This window comes from Apostichopus japonicus, chromosome 16 (assembly GCF_037975245.1).
Source record: "Apostichopus japonicus isolate 1M-3 chromosome 16, ASM3797524v1, whole genome shotgun sequence".
Lineage (NCBI taxonomy): Eukaryota > Metazoa > Echinodermata > Holothuroidea > Aspidochirotida > Stichopodidae > Apostichopus > Apostichopus japonicus.
In genome coordinates this window covers 31,861,793-31,883,749 of record NC_092576.1, presented here as the reverse complement: position 1 = coordinate 31,883,749, position 21,957 = coordinate 31,861,793, and the positions used below count along the sequence as shown (strand labels likewise).

Sequence of the window (21,957 nt, the reverse complement as noted above, 5' to 3'; positions counted from 1 at the left end):
TCAAGAATTAATTTCTATTCACTTCAAACAAAGAAGGAAATATCTTACACAAAAAAATGTTACTTTGGGATGAATATCAGAGATGCTTGGGATCAAAGTAATATCACTAATATCTGTCATGTGACACTTTGAAGACGTTAATGTTCAAACTGCAATAAGGAGCATGTGTCTGGTAATTTACAGGAACAAAGGTGACAAGTATGAATGATCTATCAACTGTTCTTTGTCGCCTCTTAATCTTTTTGATTTGAATGATATCATAGACTGACGCTGATCAAAAGTTAATGCAAAGACTATACGATACTAGACACACACACAGCAGCAGTTGTAACTGACCGTGTGAAGCAATTGATTCTGGATTCGAAAACTCAACTATAATACAGCATATAATTGCATGAGTTTTTATCTACTACTTTTAGGCAAGATGCACAACAAGGTACTGCAATCAATGTTAAATTCATGTACTGAAGAGACTAGCAAAGAAAACATGAAAACAAACCGGTGAAACATTTTTCCATATAGCCTGAACGGTTAATTGAAATACAATCAATCGATACGAACACTGGTCAAAGTGTTGTTACACAGACATGATGTTATTCTGTTTAATTTTCTTTGTTACTTTATTCATTCATGTGAGTTCACCTCAACAATCTGAGCAAAACATATTGATGCAACTTACCTGTCAAACTGTTCCTTTCTTTTATTGATTCATTTTGAAAATCACTTAACAGCCGTTTGGGAGTTCCGATTCTTCGAATACATTATTACTTCTTTCAGATAATTAGATAACCAGCTGTCAAGCAATATGTTAGTGGAACATGTTTAATAAGTTCTTAATACTCACCATCCATCGACCAGATTCAAGGTTGAGGTCATAAATTTTGCCACTATCGTACGGTAACCAAGTGACTAAAATGAAAGAGGTTATAATGCCATGATTAACAAAATAAAAATAAAACATGATTATTTCACTCCCAGACACCCCCAATGACCTACACTACAGTCACATAACCCTTGAGCAATTTATTGTGAAGAGACTGTACAAGAATCTGCTACGCACAGCTATTTTACACAATTACATTACAGTGGCCACGAAAATTTCAACATCCTGTCTTTTTGAGATCCATCTAAGCATGTTCTCTAGAAAATATATCAACCATTCTGTCAGTTTACTAGAGCACCAATGGTGCAGAAGCTCATACCTTTTCGTGCTTAAAAATGTAGGGACTACAAAACTTTATGGCCCACCAAATCTCAGACCATTTTTCAGATTCCACCAATTTTGGGCGCATGAGGGATAACCCTCATTGAAGATAGTGACAAACTATATAAAGTGATAAAATGTGCTTCAAAAGAGCACTCACTGATAATGGGTGATTTCAATCGAAGGGGAATTGACTGGTCAACGTTAACAGCCAACAGCGAGGGTCAAGCTTTACTTGATCTTTTTCAAGACCTTTTTCTCACTCAACATGTTTATGTACCAACAAGAGGTGTCTCTTTACTGGATTTGGTTTTCAGTTCTGAACCTGGTAGAAGATGTTAATGTTTTGGAACGATTTGGAACTAGTGACCACAATATAGTCACGTTTGAGCTTATTGTTCAAGTGAATGTCAAAAAGGTGATTAACAAGTTCCAAGACTTTAGAAAGGCTGATTATGATGGGATGAGAAGATATCTGCAAAGTATTGATTGGAATAAGTTATTTGATGGTCTGAATACTGTTGACATGTGGAACCATTTCAAGATTATTTTGAATAAGGCAATGGATGACTTTGTTCCCTGGAGTCAGAGAAAAAGAAGTAAAAAGCCAATTTGGATGGATTACAAGGCTTTTCAAGCACGCAAGAGAAGGTACAAGAAATGGAAACTATTCAGAATGTTACAAACAAAAACAGCAGAGTCAGAATATAAGAAAGCTCTTAATGAAGCTACAACAGAATTAAGAAGGTCTAAAAGACAGTTTGAAAGAAAACTTGGCGATAAGATTAAAGAAGATACAAAGTCATTCTATTCCTTTGTACGTTCAAAATGTAAAACTAAAGATACTGTTGGACCTCTTCATAATTCAGAGGGTGATGTGGTGTTTGACCATCAATGTATGGCAAGTATATTGAATCAATATTTTTCGTCGGTGTTTACATGTGAATCAACTGAACATTTACCAGTGCCAGATCGTGTTTTTACAAGAGGAAGTGAGGAAGTATTGTCAGGTCTGTGCTTTACTCATGATGATGTTTTAAAGAAGATTAAGAGCTTGAAGCCAAACAAAGCTCCAGGACCGGATAATGTGTATAATAACATTTTAAAGTCCATGGCTCCAGAAATTTCTGGCCCTCTTGCCATATTATTTAACAAATCTCTGGATGAAGGTATTGTCCCAGATGATTGGCGTGAAGCTAATGTAATACCTATCTTCAAAAAAGGTTCAAAGCATGATCCATGTAATTATCGTCCTGTAAGTCTGACATCCACGGCTTGTAAAGTTTTGGAAATGTTGATAAAGGATGCTACTATTAAACACTTGGATGATCATCATTTATTAAAGGATACACAACATGGATTTACTAAAGGACGTTCTACTCTCTCAAATATTCTGACTTTTCTTGAATGTGTTACCAATGAAGTTGACAAAGGTTATCCAGTTGATGTTGTATATCTTGACTTTGCTAAAGCTTTTGATAAGGTGGCACATAAAAGGCTTGTTTCCAAAATTGAATCTCATTGTATTTCTGGATCAGTGAGCGCATGGATTTCAGCCTGGCTTAATGGTAGAAGACAGCGAGTGGCTTTGAATGGTACTTTTTCATCATGGTTGCCAGTTAAAAGTGGAGTTCCACACGGTTCAGTCCTTGGACCATCATTATTCTTGATTTTCATCAATGATATTGATCTCTAGCCATGTTTTAAAATTTGCAGATGACGCTAAAGTTTTTACCAGGATTGAAGATGAAAACGATGCATTATCTTTGCAAGAGGATATCTCTGGTCTGAGAAATGGCAAATGTTATTTAATGTTAGCAAGTGTAAGATTCTGCACTTTGGTCATAATAATCATCGTTTCAACTACTTTATGAATGGTCAGCCATTAGGGACAGTGAATGAAGAAAAAAGGAGCTTGGTGTTATTGTTTCAAGCTCTCTTAAATTAAATACACAAGTTGTTGCCTGTGTGAAAAGAGCCAACAGGATTTTGGGAATGATTTACAGAACTTTTGAAACAAAGGAACATGTATTAATGTTGCAACTTTATAAATCTCTTCTTCCTCCACACTTGGAATTTGCCATTCAAGCTTGAAACCCATATTTAAAAGGTGATATAGATTATCTGGAAAAAGTACAGAGAAGATTTACAAGGATGATACCTGTTTTGCGGCATTTGCCGTACAAGGAAAGACTTTCTGCTCTAAATCTCACTACATTTTCTACCAGAAGACTAAGAGGAGATTTAATTGAAGCTTTTAAAATTATGAAAGGTTTTGTAAAAGCAAGCCCTCAATTATGGTTTGAATTTAGCGACATCTCTTTTACTAGAAACTGTGCGGAAAATATTCAAAATTGAATGTACGGTACGCAGACATTTCTTTGTCGGTCAGGGTTGTATCTGAATGGAGCGCCCTTCCACAGTCTGCCATTGATACTACCAGTATTAATCAGTTCAAGGAACTTTTGGACAGACATCTGCAATGTAGGGGAGTTACAAGAGCAGTGCTCTCTCTCCCTTCTTTATCCCACACTACATCTGTCTAGTGATGAGGTGTGGGATACAGGTCAATACAGGTGAATACAATATTAGATCGGATGCCTTATTAATAGCATCAGACCCTATTGATCAATCCATCCTGAGCATTTGCATACTATACCTTTTACTTTCCTTGAATTCATTATTGAAGGAATATCCTTAGCAGCGATAGACTGGGGCAACAGACAAAAAGAGAACCTGTGAAATAAAGCAGATCCATGAGTCGGTCAATTGCATGAACACAATTCACAAAAAGTTATCTGATTTCATTTTTGGTAAATCTTTCAGACAATTACTGTCAATGACCTGAATGAGTAAAGCATTGACAATAACACAGACTATAAAGATAACCTGTATATCATATATGAACAATGAGTAAAAGCTATTCATTAGAAGGAAAGTCATTCAATGATATAGCATTTGTTTTGTGAGTCCCTAAAATGACTTATCTTCTTTATAATTAACACGAACAAAGCACCACTTCTGATCCAAATGATGGGTTTAACAACTAGGCGAAGGTAAAAAATGTGTCTAAAAATTCCATTCAGAAACAATAAAGTTCTGTCCTGTGAGAGTATCATTCCATTTGGCATAGAGTGATAAAACTTTGTAGGCATTATGCCTATTTAAAGTGTGAAAGCATTATCTAGGTACGCATTACTAAGATACTCATTGAAATACTCACAGTAGCTCTTCCAATCGCTGTGAATGTTGTGCAAACATCAATATGCCAACAACCTCTGTCTCTGTCAGTTCTCTTCCCTCCTCATATGTATATATCGATATCTTCTTTAATGACACAGGACAGGACAATTGTAGCCCTGAACAGAGGATGATGTTACCAGCATCAGCCCTGGAGAAGGATTGTAGAAGCTCCAGATGGAAGATGGGGATCTGAAGGAAGGTAACATACGATTCAATCAACATTGAAATGATTTAGAGCTATATCAATTATTTATACGATTATAACCTACTGTGGCCAGTAACTTTCCTGAAGGTATCTCTTATACATCTTAATACTAGAATAAATCCACTCCTCGCATTATTACGATTAGGCTCAAGTTTGTTTATTGAAAGGTAAAATAAATATTAACAGAAACAACATTTTTCTTCACCATTTTTAATATGGGTTGATCCAACTTCTTTATCTCACATCATGAACAATGTTTAATAAAGACAGTAACACTAAAGTGAATGAATGCATGAGACATAAAATGGGCAAAATGACTGATATATGAATGCTAATCAGGATGAAATATGGACTGTTAGACTAAAAATGTAGAGAGAAAATGTCTCATATGAATTAGTTATGTTAAACGTCCTGTTGTTATCGTGCCAAACCACACGTCTTAATGTTTTATAGATATATAGTCACTACAGAGTGATATGAAATTTTTAAATCATCTTGTGTTATGTGTGCCACTATCTGGAGTACTCCTTGGAAAAATACTTCATTATGATATGATTATCTTATCTGTACATTTAGCATGAAAGTTAGTACACTGTGAAGACCAGTATTGTCACTGGGATTAAAAGTTTAACAGCGTTTGAGTCCGCTCAGAAAAACTTGCATCCCTGTAGTCCTCCATGAAAAATGCAATGTAAAATACCTCTACAGGAACACTTCATACTGAGTTATAATAACCCCTGAAAGTACATTGGCTTGTGCACAACAGAAGCCTATAGTGATAGGTCTATACCATGCACAAAAAATCATCAAATGATAAACCTGTAACTATTATACACCAAGAAAATGACTTTCAAAAAATGACTTTCAAAGTTACGAAGTGAGAAATTTTACCGCAGACTAGTTACCATATATGCTTTCCTAGATCACACAATCCATACTACTGCATGGTAAACAACTTCCTTACAAAGCGTGTGTGAAAATGTTATAGGCTATGCATATGCTGTGAATGTTGGAAATTCATGTTAAGTAATACGAGTGCCTAGAGAGAACATGCAAAAATAAAAACACTGCAGGTTTAACTCATTTTATTGAGCCCCTGAAATTTTGTAGAAAATATAAATAGATCTCGACGACACAAGAACACATCCCTAAAGGCCTAGAACTACTTGCTCACAACTTTTATGAAGCCCTGTCGTAAGTTACCATTAACAGTTACCCAATGCAAATTTACTTGTTTTATTTAAAATTGAACCAAGTTTTCCCTTTCCTCTACCACCATAGGCAAGTTTGCCCAATCCCTGCCAGTTCCGACCCATTGCCCCTTACAGTATGTAAATAACTCTTCACACAATGTCCATTAAAATACTCAAGCTTCAATAGCTACTTCTGACGATGTATGAATGTTGCACAAGAAAAATAAATCACTGCCGCACATGGTCAAAGACAGTGTGAAAAACTTTGCCAAAAAAAAATTCCTGGGGTATGAATGTACATACTACTTGAGCAACTCTCAATGAGGAGAGAACAAACGTACTGTGAGATGAAAATCATTTTTTAGTATCCGAGATGTTAGCTTCCTACAAAATCCCTACTTGTCTCAACTCACAATTTTTTTTTCATCAAAACAATGATTCAAGTATTACCTGATATTGTAGACAAAATTCAACCAAAATTTCATACCATGACTGTCAACAGGGCCTAATGTTATGATACTTGAGTGCACACATATGATAGCCTATAGCACAAACATTGTCATCTCTACACGGGAAAGTAATGTTATATGTAATTGTTGTTATTTACATAATTTGTGTTCATTGAGCACTACAGACACAAGACTGTTTCCAGAAAATGGGTAAGGAACTATTAGCCAATCAGATCATGGGAAGTTTGGAAAAAAGAACCATGACTATTGTTTGCATGTAAATCTCTGTAATGTAAATGTTGTTATAACTCCGTACCTTGTGGCTGATTGCTATGATTTATTTGCTTTTAAAACAAATTCAATCATCGGAATGATTGGAAGAAATTTTGGCTATCCTGAGGTCTGGTTTTTTTGGAAATTAATTTTCATTCAAAAGATGTTCATACAAAAATGTGTGTTGTTTATGTTTTGCATATAGGCCTAGTTGTGAGTGTGTGTACTTAGGGTTTCCATCCACCGGACACAATGTGAAGCTTTTGTGTCCATCTCTGAAACTTTGTTCGTAACAATGATGAAAGACAATGAATCAAAATTATCAAATAATTTGACTGCAAAATGCAAAATGATAAGTCGTGTCTCCATAAAGCACTTAACAACATAATGGGGATGACATATCTAGAGCACCGGGGATGATGTCGTTTGACATATCTAGTCCATAATATGTAATTTTATATCTAATATGTAACAGAGTACTGACTTACACCATTGTTAGATGCGTTCTTCAGTAGCTGCAAAGTACAATTCTGTTGTAATTTACTATCTTCAGTCCAGATCTGTAACCTCTCTGAACACAGTGACTTAATCATTTTGATATTATCAACCTGAAAATAAACACAAAATGAAGCAGTGTAAACTTTCCTCTCTGTTTTACTTTTTTACTATTCTAATTGTAGTATCATTGGTATTTCTATAGACAAAAGAAAATCTATTGTTATGAAAGTAAGTCCAAATACAAACAGCAAAACTTCCTTTTTATACTACCAGACTTACCACAATGTACAGAAAAGTTAAAAATACTCTCAATAGAAAAGAAACGTCATACAGAGTTTCCTTGAGTACCTTCAGTTGATTAACTATCTGAATTAATTAGTAATCAAAACTGTCCAATGACCAACTCATTTAAATATGTTTCCACAATCTAGATCTACACATTATATTCAGGGGCGTATCCAGGATTTTCTAACCCGGGGGGCGCGAATTACTATCTAAGCGGAGCGCCACCATCGGTTGGCGCGCAGCGTACAAGAAAATTTCTGGTTTTTATACCCCCCAGATCACCGGAAATGGCACTTGTCGGGCTTGAAAATGACCAACCAGATGTACACTTTTGCCTAAGAACCAAGTATTTCCCAATAGTTTTTTTTCCATCCATAACCTTTTTAAAGATTTTCACCAGTCACACATCATGTTCGACCTCATCGCATCTCCTGTGGATCATTGCTTTTGTAGGTGATTCTACGTCGCGGCCCACAATACCCGACAGCCCCACTTTCAAGGTTTTCAGCCCATTGGTTGTTCAGAATTTGAAAATTCACATTTCTCGTGAATACACTCACTTCAAAACATACCCATAATGTTGCAAAAAAGGTCATCTATGGACAACCAATATAGAAAAGCCCCCTTCAACCCCTAACAGACCGGTCAAAATTACACGAGTAGAGGGAAGTATGATAAAGAATGTTGGTCAGGAAATTTTCGAAAATTCAGACACAGTTAATTTATTGGTGTACAAATATTAAAACCTCTTATAATGGCTATTATAAAACTTGGTTGAAGGAAATTTAAAAATACTCGATATTTCCGAAACTGAACACTACACACATAGGCGTAGGAGGCGGGGTGCAGCCCACCAACCAAATATTTTTTTCTGAAAATTTGGGCAATATACTCTGAATTTTTCGGGCACCTACTGAAAGAAAAATAAATTGCAATGATGTAGCTAAGGGAAATGAATATTTAAAAAAAGATCCCCTTGATAATTAAAATAAAGTTCTAAGCTTTGCCGACTAATTTGTCATTACCAATGTGAAAGAGAATTTGACATAGCCTAATTGGACCTCCATGCTTTTTCTCCATCTACATAAGACATTTCGCTGTTTACATTAGCATCCGCAGTATACTGCGCAACTTCCACGGACCGCACGGTACATGATGGCATGCGATGTAATAACCGATGCTTGCTTATATGATATTGACATAAACATGTTGAACGCGCGCAGAGCGCGCGAAAAATTTAGGTTATGTTTCTCGGGCAAGTCGTTACAGCTCCCCAAATCAAATTGGGCTCCTACGCCTTGACTACACACATCGACAGTTTTGAGGCTGTTCATCCTGGAACCGCCATTTTCATGCTCACTGATATGATGTCATATCTGCTGTTTGCTTTACAAATTCGAACAGGCGCGTAGCGAAGAATTTGCCCAGGGAGGGGCGAAACCTGTAGGCAAACTATCTAAGCATAGCGCCACCATGAGTTGGCGCGAAGCGTCCAAAAAAAATTGGCCGAAAATGAATCCCAGATCGCTGGAAATGGCTCTACACAGGACCATGGGTTGGCGCGAAGCGTGCAAGAAAATTTTGGCGGAAAATGCCTCCAGATCGCTGGAAATGACACTTCCCATGCCTTGTAAGTTGCATCTAAGCATTTTCTATTTTGAAATTACTAGCGATATCATAAAAAAAAAATATAATCGGGGGGGGGGGGTCGCCTCCTTCCCGAAATGCGTCATGTTCCCGATGACTCGGTCAAGTTCAAGACCAGCCACAGTTGGTTTCATAGCACAATTGTTTAAGGCGTCCATACACACACACGCGTTATGATATACCATATATAGTATATATATAAACATTAGTGAGAGTTGTCGGTGTAAGGGTTAGGGTGAGGCGCACGCCCCTTCCGAAATCCTCGATCAGTCACTGGCTACCGGGCCATGTCACCCCCATGTGTATATAATAGGGATCAGCGCTGTATTGATGTCACTGTTCCTCTTTCTCTTCCCGGTGTCTTGGCGTTTTTTTACTCCCTCTCTTTCTTCTTTTTCTTTTCCCTTCCTTCCTCTCCTCCTCCTCTCTTTCCCCCTCTTTTTTCTTCTCTTTTTTTTTCTTTCCTCTTTTTCTTACCCGGGGGGCGCGCGCCCCCAACGCCCCCCCTGGATACGCGCCTGATATTCCCTAAGCTATGTCACGATCTCTGTCGTTGTCAACTGGTTGTCGGCATTTACATTACTTTCAACTTGTTCTGCACTAATGGACACACACAATAACAAAAAGCCCTGGCAACAAGGAAAAGAATCATACCTCCCAAACACCAGAATGGAGATTCAGGCTGTAACCGTAGTCTCGCCAGTATACTATAATGACAAGTATGTAAAAATATGTTAAATTTAAAGACATCTTAGAGAGGTCTACCTTTTTACATAAATGAATGATACCTCTACACTAAAAATGGAACACTTAAAACCTAAATTTGAATTTAGTGCTTTTCATTCAATAAATGGCTTGACTTAATACGACACAATTTTTCTGTGTTTAGACTTAAAGTAATGTTCTTAAACAGTTATCATAAGCATAGTTATTTTCAGTTAATAACATTGCCATTATAGTAGCTTGTACCAAAGGAATGTTTCATGAAACAAGCAAGCATAGGACAAATCATGTAGGCGGTTAACATTTACATCCATGTAATCCTCCTGACAAAGCAATTTATTTTGTCATATTTTCTACTCTTGCTTTTACCAAAGGCTTACAATCTGCTTTTTGCATTTAATATGAAAATATTACAATGTATTGTATCTTATATCAAGTGAATATTCCTCCTTGATGACTAGATTTAATCAAATAATCAACCAATACTGACAGAATCGATAGTTACTTTTAATTTTCCTAGATATCATCTCTGCATTGATAGACTCTTGAGAGGGCGAAAGAGGCAGCAGACATTCACTGAAGCTTTGAAGTAGAAAGGAAGAAACAAACCAGCATGAGAGAAAGATAGCAAAGCTGTCTTGCTATGAAGCAAATTCCATACATGAAATGCTTAGGAAGTGCTTCAAAATGATTGGAACCGAAACACCTTACTGTGGACATCATTTTGCTGTTTAATATGAGCAAATGAGCCCATAACTGCAGGAAGGTAATAGTGTAATGTATGTTTAGGACTGTCCTTAGGTCGTGCTAGGAGTCCATGAAAGGAATTGGTGTGCAGACAATCTGATAGATTGTAAAATAGACTTGTTGGTAATACAATTCCAGGCACAGTATGTTGTCCTACGTTTATAAGAGTAGGGGATTATCTCATACTACCACATTACTGAATAACACTTCCACATAACACTTCATCTTTTTTTCGTGATCTTAACTCTAATATTCCAATTACAATGTATTTCTTGATGATACGTCATTTATGCCTGTTTTGTCATAGCTATGTGTTTATCATCATTACTTTAGTAAACCAGTTATTTCAAATGTAACAAGAGGGAATACTTGTAGGTACATAGTATGATATAAACAAAAAACATGAGATTAAACTTACGACAGCTCCTTAACAGAGTCACAACGAAGCGCAAAACGGAATATGTTTGTTAACTGTATCTCTGATATTGTTCCTGGTTCATTACCCTCCGGTACCATCTCTATGTGTATCTTTTCTACTGTCTTTAAAGGACAGAGAGAGAGGCCAGATTGGAGTAAAATAGTGTATCCATCACACTCCTTGAAGGCCATGGTCAGGTTTAGGCAAGCTATGGTAATCTGTTAGAGAAATGCACAAGGTTAATGTATTGTAGTTATCCTGCAGTTAAAGAATCATGCTACATTACATAAAGATGGAGGGTTTTATGTTATTGAGTTAGACCATACAATTACATTGTGAGGTCAAAATGACACTTCAACAGTAGCTTACCATGGCAATGAAACACTACTGCATAAAACGATTTGGACATTTACTTTTTTCTTTTCTTTTTTTCAGTAAAGTGACCTCACAATTAAAAGTCAATTTATTCGAATATTTTCAAGGTTTGGATTGTCTTTGTCATAGTGTGTTCATTTATTACTGGCAGTATGGCCACATGAAAGCAATAAATACCAGAATGCAAAATGCATTGAGGTTTCGATGACTTCAATGCACTAGACTTCTGCTTGTTAGTATAACCAGAACTAGCTGTTACAATAACACTATGGCATGCTAACACAGCTAGGTCAGTCTGTACGTGGTTATACACACCTCCATCAAAAACAGTAGGGTTCTTGTACTTAATGTTATGAATCCGCATACCAAGTATTACAAACCAAACCAAATCTCTAAAAACTTCGCACATTAAGGTTGCAGAGGAGTCCACTTATGGACAATTTAGATTGGAATATGCCCATGTAAGGGATGTTACTCCCTTTGGGTTGACTGGAGGTTTAATCACTAGTGTCTCATCAGTAGGAAGACAGATGAACACTTCAAAAATGACAACGAAACAGTGTGTAGCTGGCTAAGTATATATACTATAGAGAGAATTGTATTGAAACAATAGATATAACAGTGAGACTCACATATGTAACTGAAGAGTCCAATATATGAAATATGAATATGAATATTGGAAAAGTTATTCTTACTTGGGTAGGAGAGTATTGAAATGCGGGGTCCAGTCTAATGAAAAATAAAGGAATGATTTAACTTACAGTTTGGTTGCTCACCGGTGGCCACTTTGCACTCACACACACACACACAACACAACAAATCCTTATACAATATAAAGGCACAGAATGTAATATGAATTAAAGTCCATTGGGTCGACCGAAGGGAAATAGATTGTTCTGCAGGCTGTCAAGGTAGAGTTGAATCCAGACAAGATAGAGTAGAATCCAGGAAAATAGAAGAGAATCCAGGCAAGGTATATTAAACAAAGTTCCAAAGGGACATCAATGGCTGGCAGTAAATAAAGGCAAAGTAAAGTTAGTGTTCTCCAATAAGAATGGTTAAAGATCCTACCATGAGATGGCAATGGAGAGTGAATAGTATAGTTCCTGTAATAGCCGAGAGCTAGGCTTCTGGGAGACTCCAATGGTGACCAGCATCAGGAAACGTCGAGATTAGCAATTAATTTGTATTTTACAGTTACAGTAGGCTTCTTGAGTGTATATAATTGAAATTCATTCAGCAGGAACAGATTCAGGTATATGATATAAAAACTTTAACTTTGTATCTAATTCTCCTACAATACTAAATCCTATGTCCTAATGGCTTGGGGGGTTAAGGTGCTCTGGAGCCACATGGCATACCCAGCATTTTCTTTGTCTAACTAAAGGGAGGGGCCAAATTGGAGTAAGGATACAGTACCCAATCAGTAAAGTAACTTTCTATAAACCATCCTTAAAAGATCCCCTGATTGGAGTTGCTACCAGAAAAACTCTGACCACAGCAATGCTGGTGCCAAATTTTCTAAGAACAAGGGAGTCCTGTAGTAAAGAGGCAACCCACATGCTAATGGACACTAAATTTATGTACAAAAACTGCAGAAGAGACAATGAACTTCTGTTCTGATGGAATATTTTAAGTAAAAGGATAAAATGTGAAGCCAGCAGCTTACTGACTATAAACAGGAAATGGAGCCTGTTTACATCCCACCCTGCTTTGAGTTGGCTTACACTGCCAACTAAAAACTTGTGACACTACAGAGACACTATGCAAGAAAAAAAAGAAAAGAAACATATAAAAACCTTAAAATTACAACAGCAATACAACACATAATGCAGATCTAAAGAATTTCAACTCGAAATCTTGTCCAGGCGAAAAATACAAATACGAATAGAAATATGCTTGATACCTTGCTCCTGTCTGAAGCTTCCTAATTGCCAATACATAGACTGTGCGTCCGTACTTAGAATATAGCTAAGTTACTTTGTTATTGACAAATAAAGCAAAAAATAAAAACATAACAGACTTGTACATAGGACATCAAGTCCATCTAGCACTTCACCTATCCCAGTGGATAAACTGAAAATGAAACTAATAAACATTCCTCAAACTTATGATTACCTTAGTAAATGCTTAAAATAATCTGTAGACCTGGCAGTCTCAAGGCCGGCCTCCAACCATGACATACAGTAGTTATAACAACTGGCTGTAACTCAGGGCACTGAATGATTTGGATGCCCTGGGGTTCTTCAGGGGGAATCCCTCGAATTCTTATAGAACGTCTTAAAATAGGTGGGGAATGTCTCTCTGTTTGAGGAGCAATACGGGGGACAGGGGAACACAAGGGAGAGGTTACTGGTGGTTCTGACGTTGTTTCCTCTGAGGCACCGTTCTCGAGTTCTCTATCCGGTCCGTCTGGCAAAGCTGGCATACTTTGTTCTACTGCAGGTGGGTTAGTTTGTAATGAAGAGGATCTGGACTGGATTACTGGAAGCTGGATCACTGGGGTCACATCAGCCGGGTAGACACCAAGGGCTGCCTGTCTTGTTCCTTCTCCGTGATCTTCCAACTGTTCGTTGGGTTCTTCCCAGGTGTCGTAATCAACAGTAACCATGCAGGGTTTCAGGGCATTACGATGCAGCATCTTCTCTTTACCATCACCATGTTCTGGTCTCACCTTGTAAACTGGTATATCTGGGTTTGGTTGGTGAACTACTATATGGGGTACTGCTTGCCAGAAGTCATCAGTCTTACGAAGACCTCTTCTGTTCCTCTTCTTAATGAGAACTCTTTCTCCTCTGGACAGGGGCATCGTTCTCGCCTTACGGTCATAATATTTCTTTTGCTTGTCAGCAGCTCGTTGACACTCTGCCTCTGCTTGCCTATGTGCCTGGTGCAGTCTTTGCCAGTGGTTCTGTACCCAGTCTGTAGAAATTTCTGTCTCCTGATGGTCATCTGTTTTTACTATTAAATCAATTGGCAGTCTGCCATGGCGGCCAAACATCAGATAAAAAGGGGCGTAGCCAGTGGAGGAATGGGGTGTGTTGTTGTACAGGTATGTTAGTTCAGGCAGGAAGGCTGGCCAATATTTCTTTTGCTCGTCACTTAACGACCTTATCATGTTGAGGAGTGTACGGTTAAACCGCTCACACTGACCATTCCCTTGTGGATGGTAGGGCGTGGTTCTGCTCTTTTGTACATTATACAACTGACAAAGCTCAGAGATGAGACCGGATTCAAAGTTGGCTCCCTGATCTGATAGTATTCGGGCAGGACATCCGTACCTTATGAAAAAGTGTTGCCATAGGGCCCTTGCAGTGGTGACCGCAGTTTGGTCTCTGGTTGGTATAGCTTGGGAAAATTTTGAGAAGTGGTCCGTTATCACCAGGACATTTTCATAACCATCAGATGATCGATCCAGCTTTAGAAAATCTACTGCAACAAGCTCGAGAGGGGCGGAGGTTCGGATACTCTTTAGTGGGGCTCTGACATTGTTGGTGGGTGGTTTCGCCAAACTGCAACGGGTACAATTCTCACAGTGTTGCTTCACATCACGCTCTAGGTTGGGCCAGTAAAATCTCTGTTTTATCATTGCAAGGGTCCGAGCTATCCCAAAGTGACCGGCTTGGTCATGCAAGTTTTGAAGAATATCTCTCCTCATGCCCTTGGGTACAACAAATTGTCTCAAGGACTCTAGCTGGGGCCCACTTGATATCACCCTATACAGACAGCCATCCACAATCTTAAGTTGACAATCTTTGTTGACATTTGATCACATGAATGTTATGTTTTGAAACAATCCCTTACCCCATTCACAACTAGTCCCAAAATATCAACCTTGTCGGACCCTGTCAATGGTAGTTTCACAAGTTATTGAGAAAAACTAGGCCAACATTACAGCCAACTCCATGGAGTGAAAGCAAATCTCAAGTTCACAGGTGCTTGACCTAGTTTCTCCTTGGCAGCTGGCCAAGGAATGTTTTGAAATTCGTGGTACCTGTGCAACTTACATCCAACCAGAACTACCAATGATCTACAAATATTTTCTAGAGAAGGCATGCTTCGCCATTCAAGTGCACTATTCCATCGAAATCACATCAACTCTTTAGCAAAATATCCATACGGATGAGTGACAAGTGTTGCAGTAGCTCTAGCACTTTTATATATCTATGGTCTGCAAGCAAGCCTTGGAGGACACTGTTACACACACACATGTATGTAGCTATGTACATAGCAATTCAGGACTTCTAGCGACACACTTAAGTCAATGGGGATATTGTCGCGAGTTCAGATTCAAATCTACGGATGCCCTTAAGATCATTTTCAATTGTCAATAGGCTCTCCTATTCTTATGAGGCGAATCGCCCATGTCATCTACTTATAGGCTGGACGATGGGAGATACCGTATATTATGAAAAGGTTTTTACAAGTTGACCCCTGGTGACCCTAAATGACCTTCGACATCCACCAAAATGATAGGCTTATTGTACTTAATATGGTCAACCTACATACCAAAAATGAAATCAATCCAAGCTTTGCTTCTTGGGATATCATGTTTACAAGCTTTTCACTATTTGACCCCTGGTGACTCCAAGTGACCTTTGACCTACACCAAAAACAATAGGCTTCATGTACTAAATGTGGTACTTCTACAAACAAAATATGAGATCAGTCCAAGCTTTGTTCGTTGAGATATCATGTTTACAAGCTTTTCACTATTTGACCCCTGGTGACCTTAAATGACCTCTGACCTACACCAAAAACAATAGGCTTCTTGTACTCAATAAGGTACTCCAATATACCAAATATGAGAACTGTCCAAGCTTCCCTTCTTGAGATATCGTGTTTACAAGCTGGGCGTCACAAACGCACACACACACACGCATGATTACAAAGGTAACGATTATCATCGAAACCAAAAATGACACTATTGGTTAAGACAACGACACTAAGTGTTGTTAGCATTTGAAATTGTTTACGTTCCTATGGTCATGATTTTGGGATTCAACCTCTGAATATATATGTAGTGGGAATCTGACCTCAGAATCGATTGTTATTATATAACTTTCAAGAAATACAGCGCAAACTGGAAATATCAAAAAACGACTTAGCAGGAAAATAAACCAAGCACTTCAACACATGAGAGGGCCCGGGTTCCAATTCCGGCGGAGGCCAGAATAGCACTGTTTTTTGTAGGTATAAGGACACACTGATTATAATTCTATTGTACAATATCAGTCAAAGACCGTGACCACATGACCACAAACCTGAGGAAATGTTTCTTGATTGCAATGAAAGAAAATGACTTCACCTGTTTTGCACTTGCGAATTCCAAAACTTGTAAAGTTGATCTCTGAAGTAGTTGACTGTCATCGTTATGTACGTGGACCACTTTAGAGGCCAACTTTGTGATTGCATCAACAATCTTCTCATTTTTATAGTCTTGTTCCAGCATACACATCATAGCAAACTTTTCATGTTTAAGGTTGTCTTGCAGATAATTTACAATTTTACCTGAAGCAGTCTTATTAAGACCACAGGCAAATCTGTAAACATAGTGAAGTTCAAAGGGATCCAAACAACGAAGAAGTTCAGCTACACTCTGACTCTCTGTTGTGTCAGAGGTTGAAGATTCTTGAGATAGATAATCAGCAATGTAGTGGGCAGCATACCATTCACAGAACAATTTGTGGTAGAATCTGACTTCATTTTTATAGAGAAATTGATCACCAGTCGGAACTTCTTCTTCGAAAAATATTCCAGTTTTAAGGTACTGCTCATAAAAGTCATCCCCAAGTCGTTTTCTCAGGGAAGTACTATCCCACACAATCAGTTGGTTTCTACCGCTCAATGCCTCAAAAGCAACCTTGTTCAACTCATCATGTTTTAAGTCAAAAGTAACGTTTTCATTTGTTTTGTTCATCAAATGACTATGGAAGCAAGCTATCACATTACAAAAGAAACTAGTAACGGATTTGAATGTCTTCAAGTCTTTGTTCTCGTGGCTCATGTGAGCAAACAAAACAAACAACAAAGGAACTTGACACAAGTCACCGAGTAGAGGGTTTCGTTGGAGTTTAAGTATTATTTCCCTGGCAGCTTGTTCGTCACCCTGTACAACTGCTTTTCGAATATATTGATCTCGGATGTCCTCGTTGAAACCTGTTAAACGTATTCGATCAGTATGCGGTGCAAATTCTTTCGGCAAGTAGAAAGGCCTGGTAGTCAGAATGACGTCTATTTCCTGCAACATTTCTCTCCGAAGGATGAGAGAGATATCAGTCTCTGGATCGTCTTTATCAGGGTATTCGTCAAATCCATCCAAAATAACCAATGCACCTGAACAATTCTTTATGATTGATTCCACAATATCCTCATTCAGATCTGAGTCTCTGGGTAATATAAAACGCTGTATTGCTTGGTATATTGACTTCACCCCTCTCAGTTGTCTTAGCCTCAGGTAAATAAGTATCGGTACGTTACTTAAAGGGGATTTTGGAACTCTTTGGCACCAATCGTATGCAAGCTGTAGTGTCAGTGTTGATTTTCCATATCCGGGGTCGCCCTCTATTATTTGCCTACCACAATTCTCAGGTTTCTTTAGTAGCTCATGATGTGACTCTAAAAGTTTCCAAATTTTCTTTCCATGTGCTTGTTCAACTAACCGTTCAATGCCGCTATCAACATATACATTATCAACACAATACATGCTGTCTCTGATGTAAGGCAACGGTTGTACGGAGTGATAAAGTATCTGATACTTTGCCTTTAATTCCTTGATGAATTTTTCCTCCTCTGTAAGAAACCAGAAAAGTGTGATTCATAACAATTTTATTTTATTTCATGAACAAAGTCAATAATTAAAATGTTCTGAAGAAAGTTTTTTTTTTAATTGGAATGTCATTATTGGTGGCTGCTCAACCAAATTTACTGTAGAAAACAATGTCTTGATATGTTAATTTAATTGCTTAACTTTAGATTCGTTCTCAAACTAAATGTTTATTTGAACAGCTGCGTTAATTGCAAAGAGACAATCGATTCCAATATTTGGCAAAGATGTGTAAAAAAAAATCTTGGCCCAGACCATTCAGGAGTCATCAATGAGTCATAATTGTATCTGAAGTGGGGCGCATTCTGATGTAATCAGAATGTTCATATCTTATTTACATAAACCATAAATATTGCAATACAAAAGGACCCGTGAAATGATTATGTCATTAATTAATCACCATTTGGTAAAGTTAACTGTAACATGAATTTGATATGACAGCAAAACAGTCACTGGAATCAATTACAGTGTTTAAATTATCATTTGTAGAGGATATGTATGTTGAAATTTATTTAAATTTATGCGTGGTATTTAACAGTATCTTAAAGCAATTTAAGTTATTGTTGCAGCTTTCACAACGCTCAGCTTGCAATAACTTGTACATTGGACTTACCAGGTGTCTGGTCAGTCATGGGCAACATCTAAACAAGAGAGAGGGAATGATACTTTCAAACATATTATCAATAAAACTATCAATTTGTAGTCACTATTTGCAAATAAATACATTGTGGTTTCAATGATGTATCATGAGCAATTTTTCTTCATCAATCTGTATATTGAGGGTGTACGTATCTACAAGGATATCACGATTTGCTCTCTGATGACGCCGAATGACATTTTACCTCCACAAAAAGAATAAGCTTCTTTAACACAATGTGGTTCTCCTACACACCAAATATGGGGTCTGCCCATAATTCCCTTCTGAGAAAGCGTGTTAACAAGGTTTTCACAATTTGACCCACGGTGACCCCAAATGACCTTTGACCTCCACCAAAAATGATAGACAGTTTGTACTCAATGTGGTACTTTCTACACACTAAATATGAGGTCTGTCCATGCTTCCCATCTTGAGATGTCGTGTTTACAGGGTTCTCACAATTTGACCCCTGGTGATCCCAAATGACCTTCCACTTCGACCAAAAACAATAGGCTTCTGTAACACAATGTGGTACTTCTACACACTAAATATGAGGTACTCCCAAGCTTCCCTTCTTGAGATATCGTGTTTACAAGGTTTGTACAATTTGACCCCTGGTGAACCCATTGACCTTTCACCTCGACCAAAAACAATAGGCTTCTGTAACACAATGTGGTACTTCTACACACTAAATATGAGGTACTCCCAAGCTTCCCTTCTTGAGATATCGTGTTTACAAGGTTTGTACAATTTGACCCCTGGTGAACCCATTGACCTTTCACCTCCACAAAAACAAGTATGGAGTTGGCCCTAACTTCCATTCTTGAGATATCGTGTTTATAAGGTTTTCAAAATTTCACCCCTGGTGACCCCAATGACCTTTGACCTCCACAAAAAACGATAGGCTTCTTGTACTAAATGTGCTACATCTACACGTAAATATGAAATTGGTCTGACATTCCCTTCTTGCGATATCGTGTTTACAAGCTGGGCGTTACAACTGCACCCACACGCACGCCATCATGAATGCAAAGGTTACGATTATCATTGAAACCAAAAACTGTCCTCATCAAATTCAATCAAGCATTAACAATTTGTTACTTGATGGCAAAAACTACCTTAATACTTTCCTTGGGATTCATCCTTGAGTGTTCCTATTTAGTTGACCAGTCACCTGTATGATTATAAACACAAGTAAACACAACGGCCAGCACTACTTTCCTGTGTGTGAAGACAAGTTTGGCTTGACCACTGAAACAATACACTGTGTGTTAAATCATGAATTTGTGCAGAGGATCGTTCAGTATGGCTAGCATTAACAACTCAGGTAGATTTTTAATCTTCCCCATTTTTAGTCAAAGAAAAGAGGATGAGTGGTATTTTCTTTAAGGCAAGGAAGATCGTAATGTACATGATTAATATTCTCAACACAAAACTGGTAAGGAAAGGATTTCATGACAATTGCGTGTATTACTTAACCTACAGCATGTTTAATCTCTGAGTTTCCCACCTGTGTGGTGATCATCAGACAAGTGACATGTTCTAACTATTTTCTTTATGGTCTGTACCTTGGCTGATTGTACTAACAGATTACGAAATCTCAGCGTGCATTTCTTCACTAGTTTATCTATGTGTTATATTCTTTGCATGTAATAGCGAGATTTAAGGCTCATCGTTACTAACATACAACCATCCAAGCCGCATTTGTTTCCATACCACCACCAGTCCTCAGTAGGGAATATTTAAGCGCCCCCTGGAATCTTAGACTGAATTAGCCTTACAGTTTGTTTAACAGCTTTATATATTTTGTTTCCCCTGATTGTCTTTATAATTTCAGATATAACTGTCTTACCTCTTCGTCTTCCACAATTTTCCTCTGACTCCTTCGATAGTTTAACACTGCAGGAATAATTTATGTAAGGTTAATTTAATAACCAGTATGCAAAGATGCTTCCCTTCTTGAGATATTGTGTGTATAAGGTTTTCCCAATTTGACCCCTGGTGATCTCAAATGACTTTTGACCACCACCAAAACGAAAGGATTCTTGGTCTCAATGTGAATTCATACACACCAAATATGGAGTTGGTGCGACCTTCCTTTCTTGAAATATTGTGTGTACCAGGTTTTTACATTTTGACTCCTCATGACCCCAAATAGCCCTTGACCTTCACCAAAAACAATTGGCTTCTTGTACCAAATGTGGTACGTCTACACAATACATATGAATTGGTCCGATCTACCCTTCTTGAGATATTATGTTTGGGCTTCACAAATGCGCACATACACGCATACGCCATCATGAATCAAAATAAAAAATTAAAAAATTTAGATAAAACAAATAGTTACTATACTTTTCTGTAATAGTCAATAAGGATAATGTAGATGCAATGAATACAAATAGAATACAAGAATACAGCTAACAAACTTTGCTTTATTGCAAAGGAATTGTGCTATGCACCATGGTACCTTTCAGACAGACGACCAAAACCACCAGAATTAGAAGTACTACAATTATGGTTGTAACCACAGCAACTGTCCATGAACCCAAAGTCCCCTTGTTGTCTGTAAATAGGAATAACGCATGTTAAATTGCAATTTGAAATTAAGCATTTGAAAATATCAAGTGAGGATCTGAAAGGGTTAACATAATCATGAAGACAGAACAATTATTCAATAAAATCAACTGCACTTTACAAGAGGAAATGAAAATAAGGCACCAATTTCAGATAGATTTTGACTATATTTTTTAAATATAATCATATCGTAAATAATTTAGTCTTAATCTGAGAACAAAGCATCGATAGCAAACAAACACCTACCATATGTCACTTTAAGGTCTATTCTTGCTGCTTTTATAGAGGACTTGAACACATCTGAATTCTGTCCTACTATAACACACTCTAATGTGATCCCTCTTTCAGGCGCTGATAAAATTTTGAAGTTTGTTGTAAGAGAAATGTCAAAGATTCCTCCCTTTTCTGTTGATGTCCTTTCCAGCTCTGTTAGAGATAAAGCAGGATAGTTTCCATAAGTCCTCCACTGGAGTTCGACTTTTGGTCGTATTCCACGAACTGAACACGTCACGTTTCCTTCTCTTGCGACGTCAAGTACACAATACTGTGTATGGTAACATCCTTCTACAATTATGTACGACGGGCGCGGATAGGCTATTCAAGAAAAAAGGAGAACATTGTGGGGGTTTTTTTTGGCAATGACTGGTTAATTACTTAAAT

General features: G+C 37.7%; 3 protein-coding genes across 7 annotated transcripts in view; 2 read left to right on the top strand and 1 right to left on the bottom strand.

Moving 5' to 3' along the window:
• LOC139982126 (uncharacterized) overlaps window positions 1-21,957 on the bottom strand; it is a 153,372-nt gene that overhangs the window by 45,000 nt on the left and 86,415 nt on the right. For 2 of the 5 annotated variants that reach the window (XM_071994705.1, XM_071994707.1), the window contains 12 exons: window positions 21,544-21,891; window positions 21,191-21,286; window positions 20,576-20,622; window positions 18,700-18,727; window positions 16,569-18,052; window positions 10,886-11,103; window positions 10,226-10,302; window positions 9,652-9,704; window positions 7,056-7,175; window positions 4,428-4,636; window positions 3,864-3,940; window positions 845-909 (listed from right to left, as the gene is read on the bottom strand). In XM_071994705.1, coding sequence (XP_071850806.1) covers window positions 845-909; window positions 3,864-3,940; window positions 4,428-4,636; window positions 7,056-7,175; window positions 9,652-9,704; window positions 10,226-10,302; window positions 10,886-11,103; window positions 16,569-18,052; window positions 18,700-18,727; window positions 20,576-20,622; window positions 21,191-21,286; window positions 21,544-21,891 — 2,822 coding nt within the window. Of the gene's footprint in view, window positions 1-844; window positions 910-3,863; window positions 3,941-4,427; window positions 4,637-7,055; window positions 7,176-9,651; window positions 9,705-10,225; window positions 10,303-10,885; window positions 11,104-16,568; window positions 18,053-18,699; window positions 18,728-20,575; window positions 20,623-21,190; window positions 21,287-21,543; window positions 21,892-21,957 lie in introns of those variants that run through there. The other 3 variants (XM_071994706.1, XM_071994709.1, XM_071994708.1) reach the window with 3 other exon arrangements.
• The window catches only part of LOC139982131 (uncharacterized), a 221,487-nt gene that overhangs the window by 152,551 nt on the left and 46,979 nt on the right, over window positions 1-21,957 (top strand). The gene's annotated exons all lie outside the window — the stretch shown is intronic.
• The window catches only part of LOC139982139 (uncharacterized), a 272,671-nt gene continuing 261,825 nt past the window's right edge, over window positions 11,112-21,957 (top strand). Inside the window, exon 1 of the mRNA XM_071994742.1 lies at window positions 11,112-12,233. The gene's annotated coding sequence lies outside the window, so the exon portion shown is untranslated. The remainder of the gene's footprint in view (window positions 12,234-21,957) is intronic.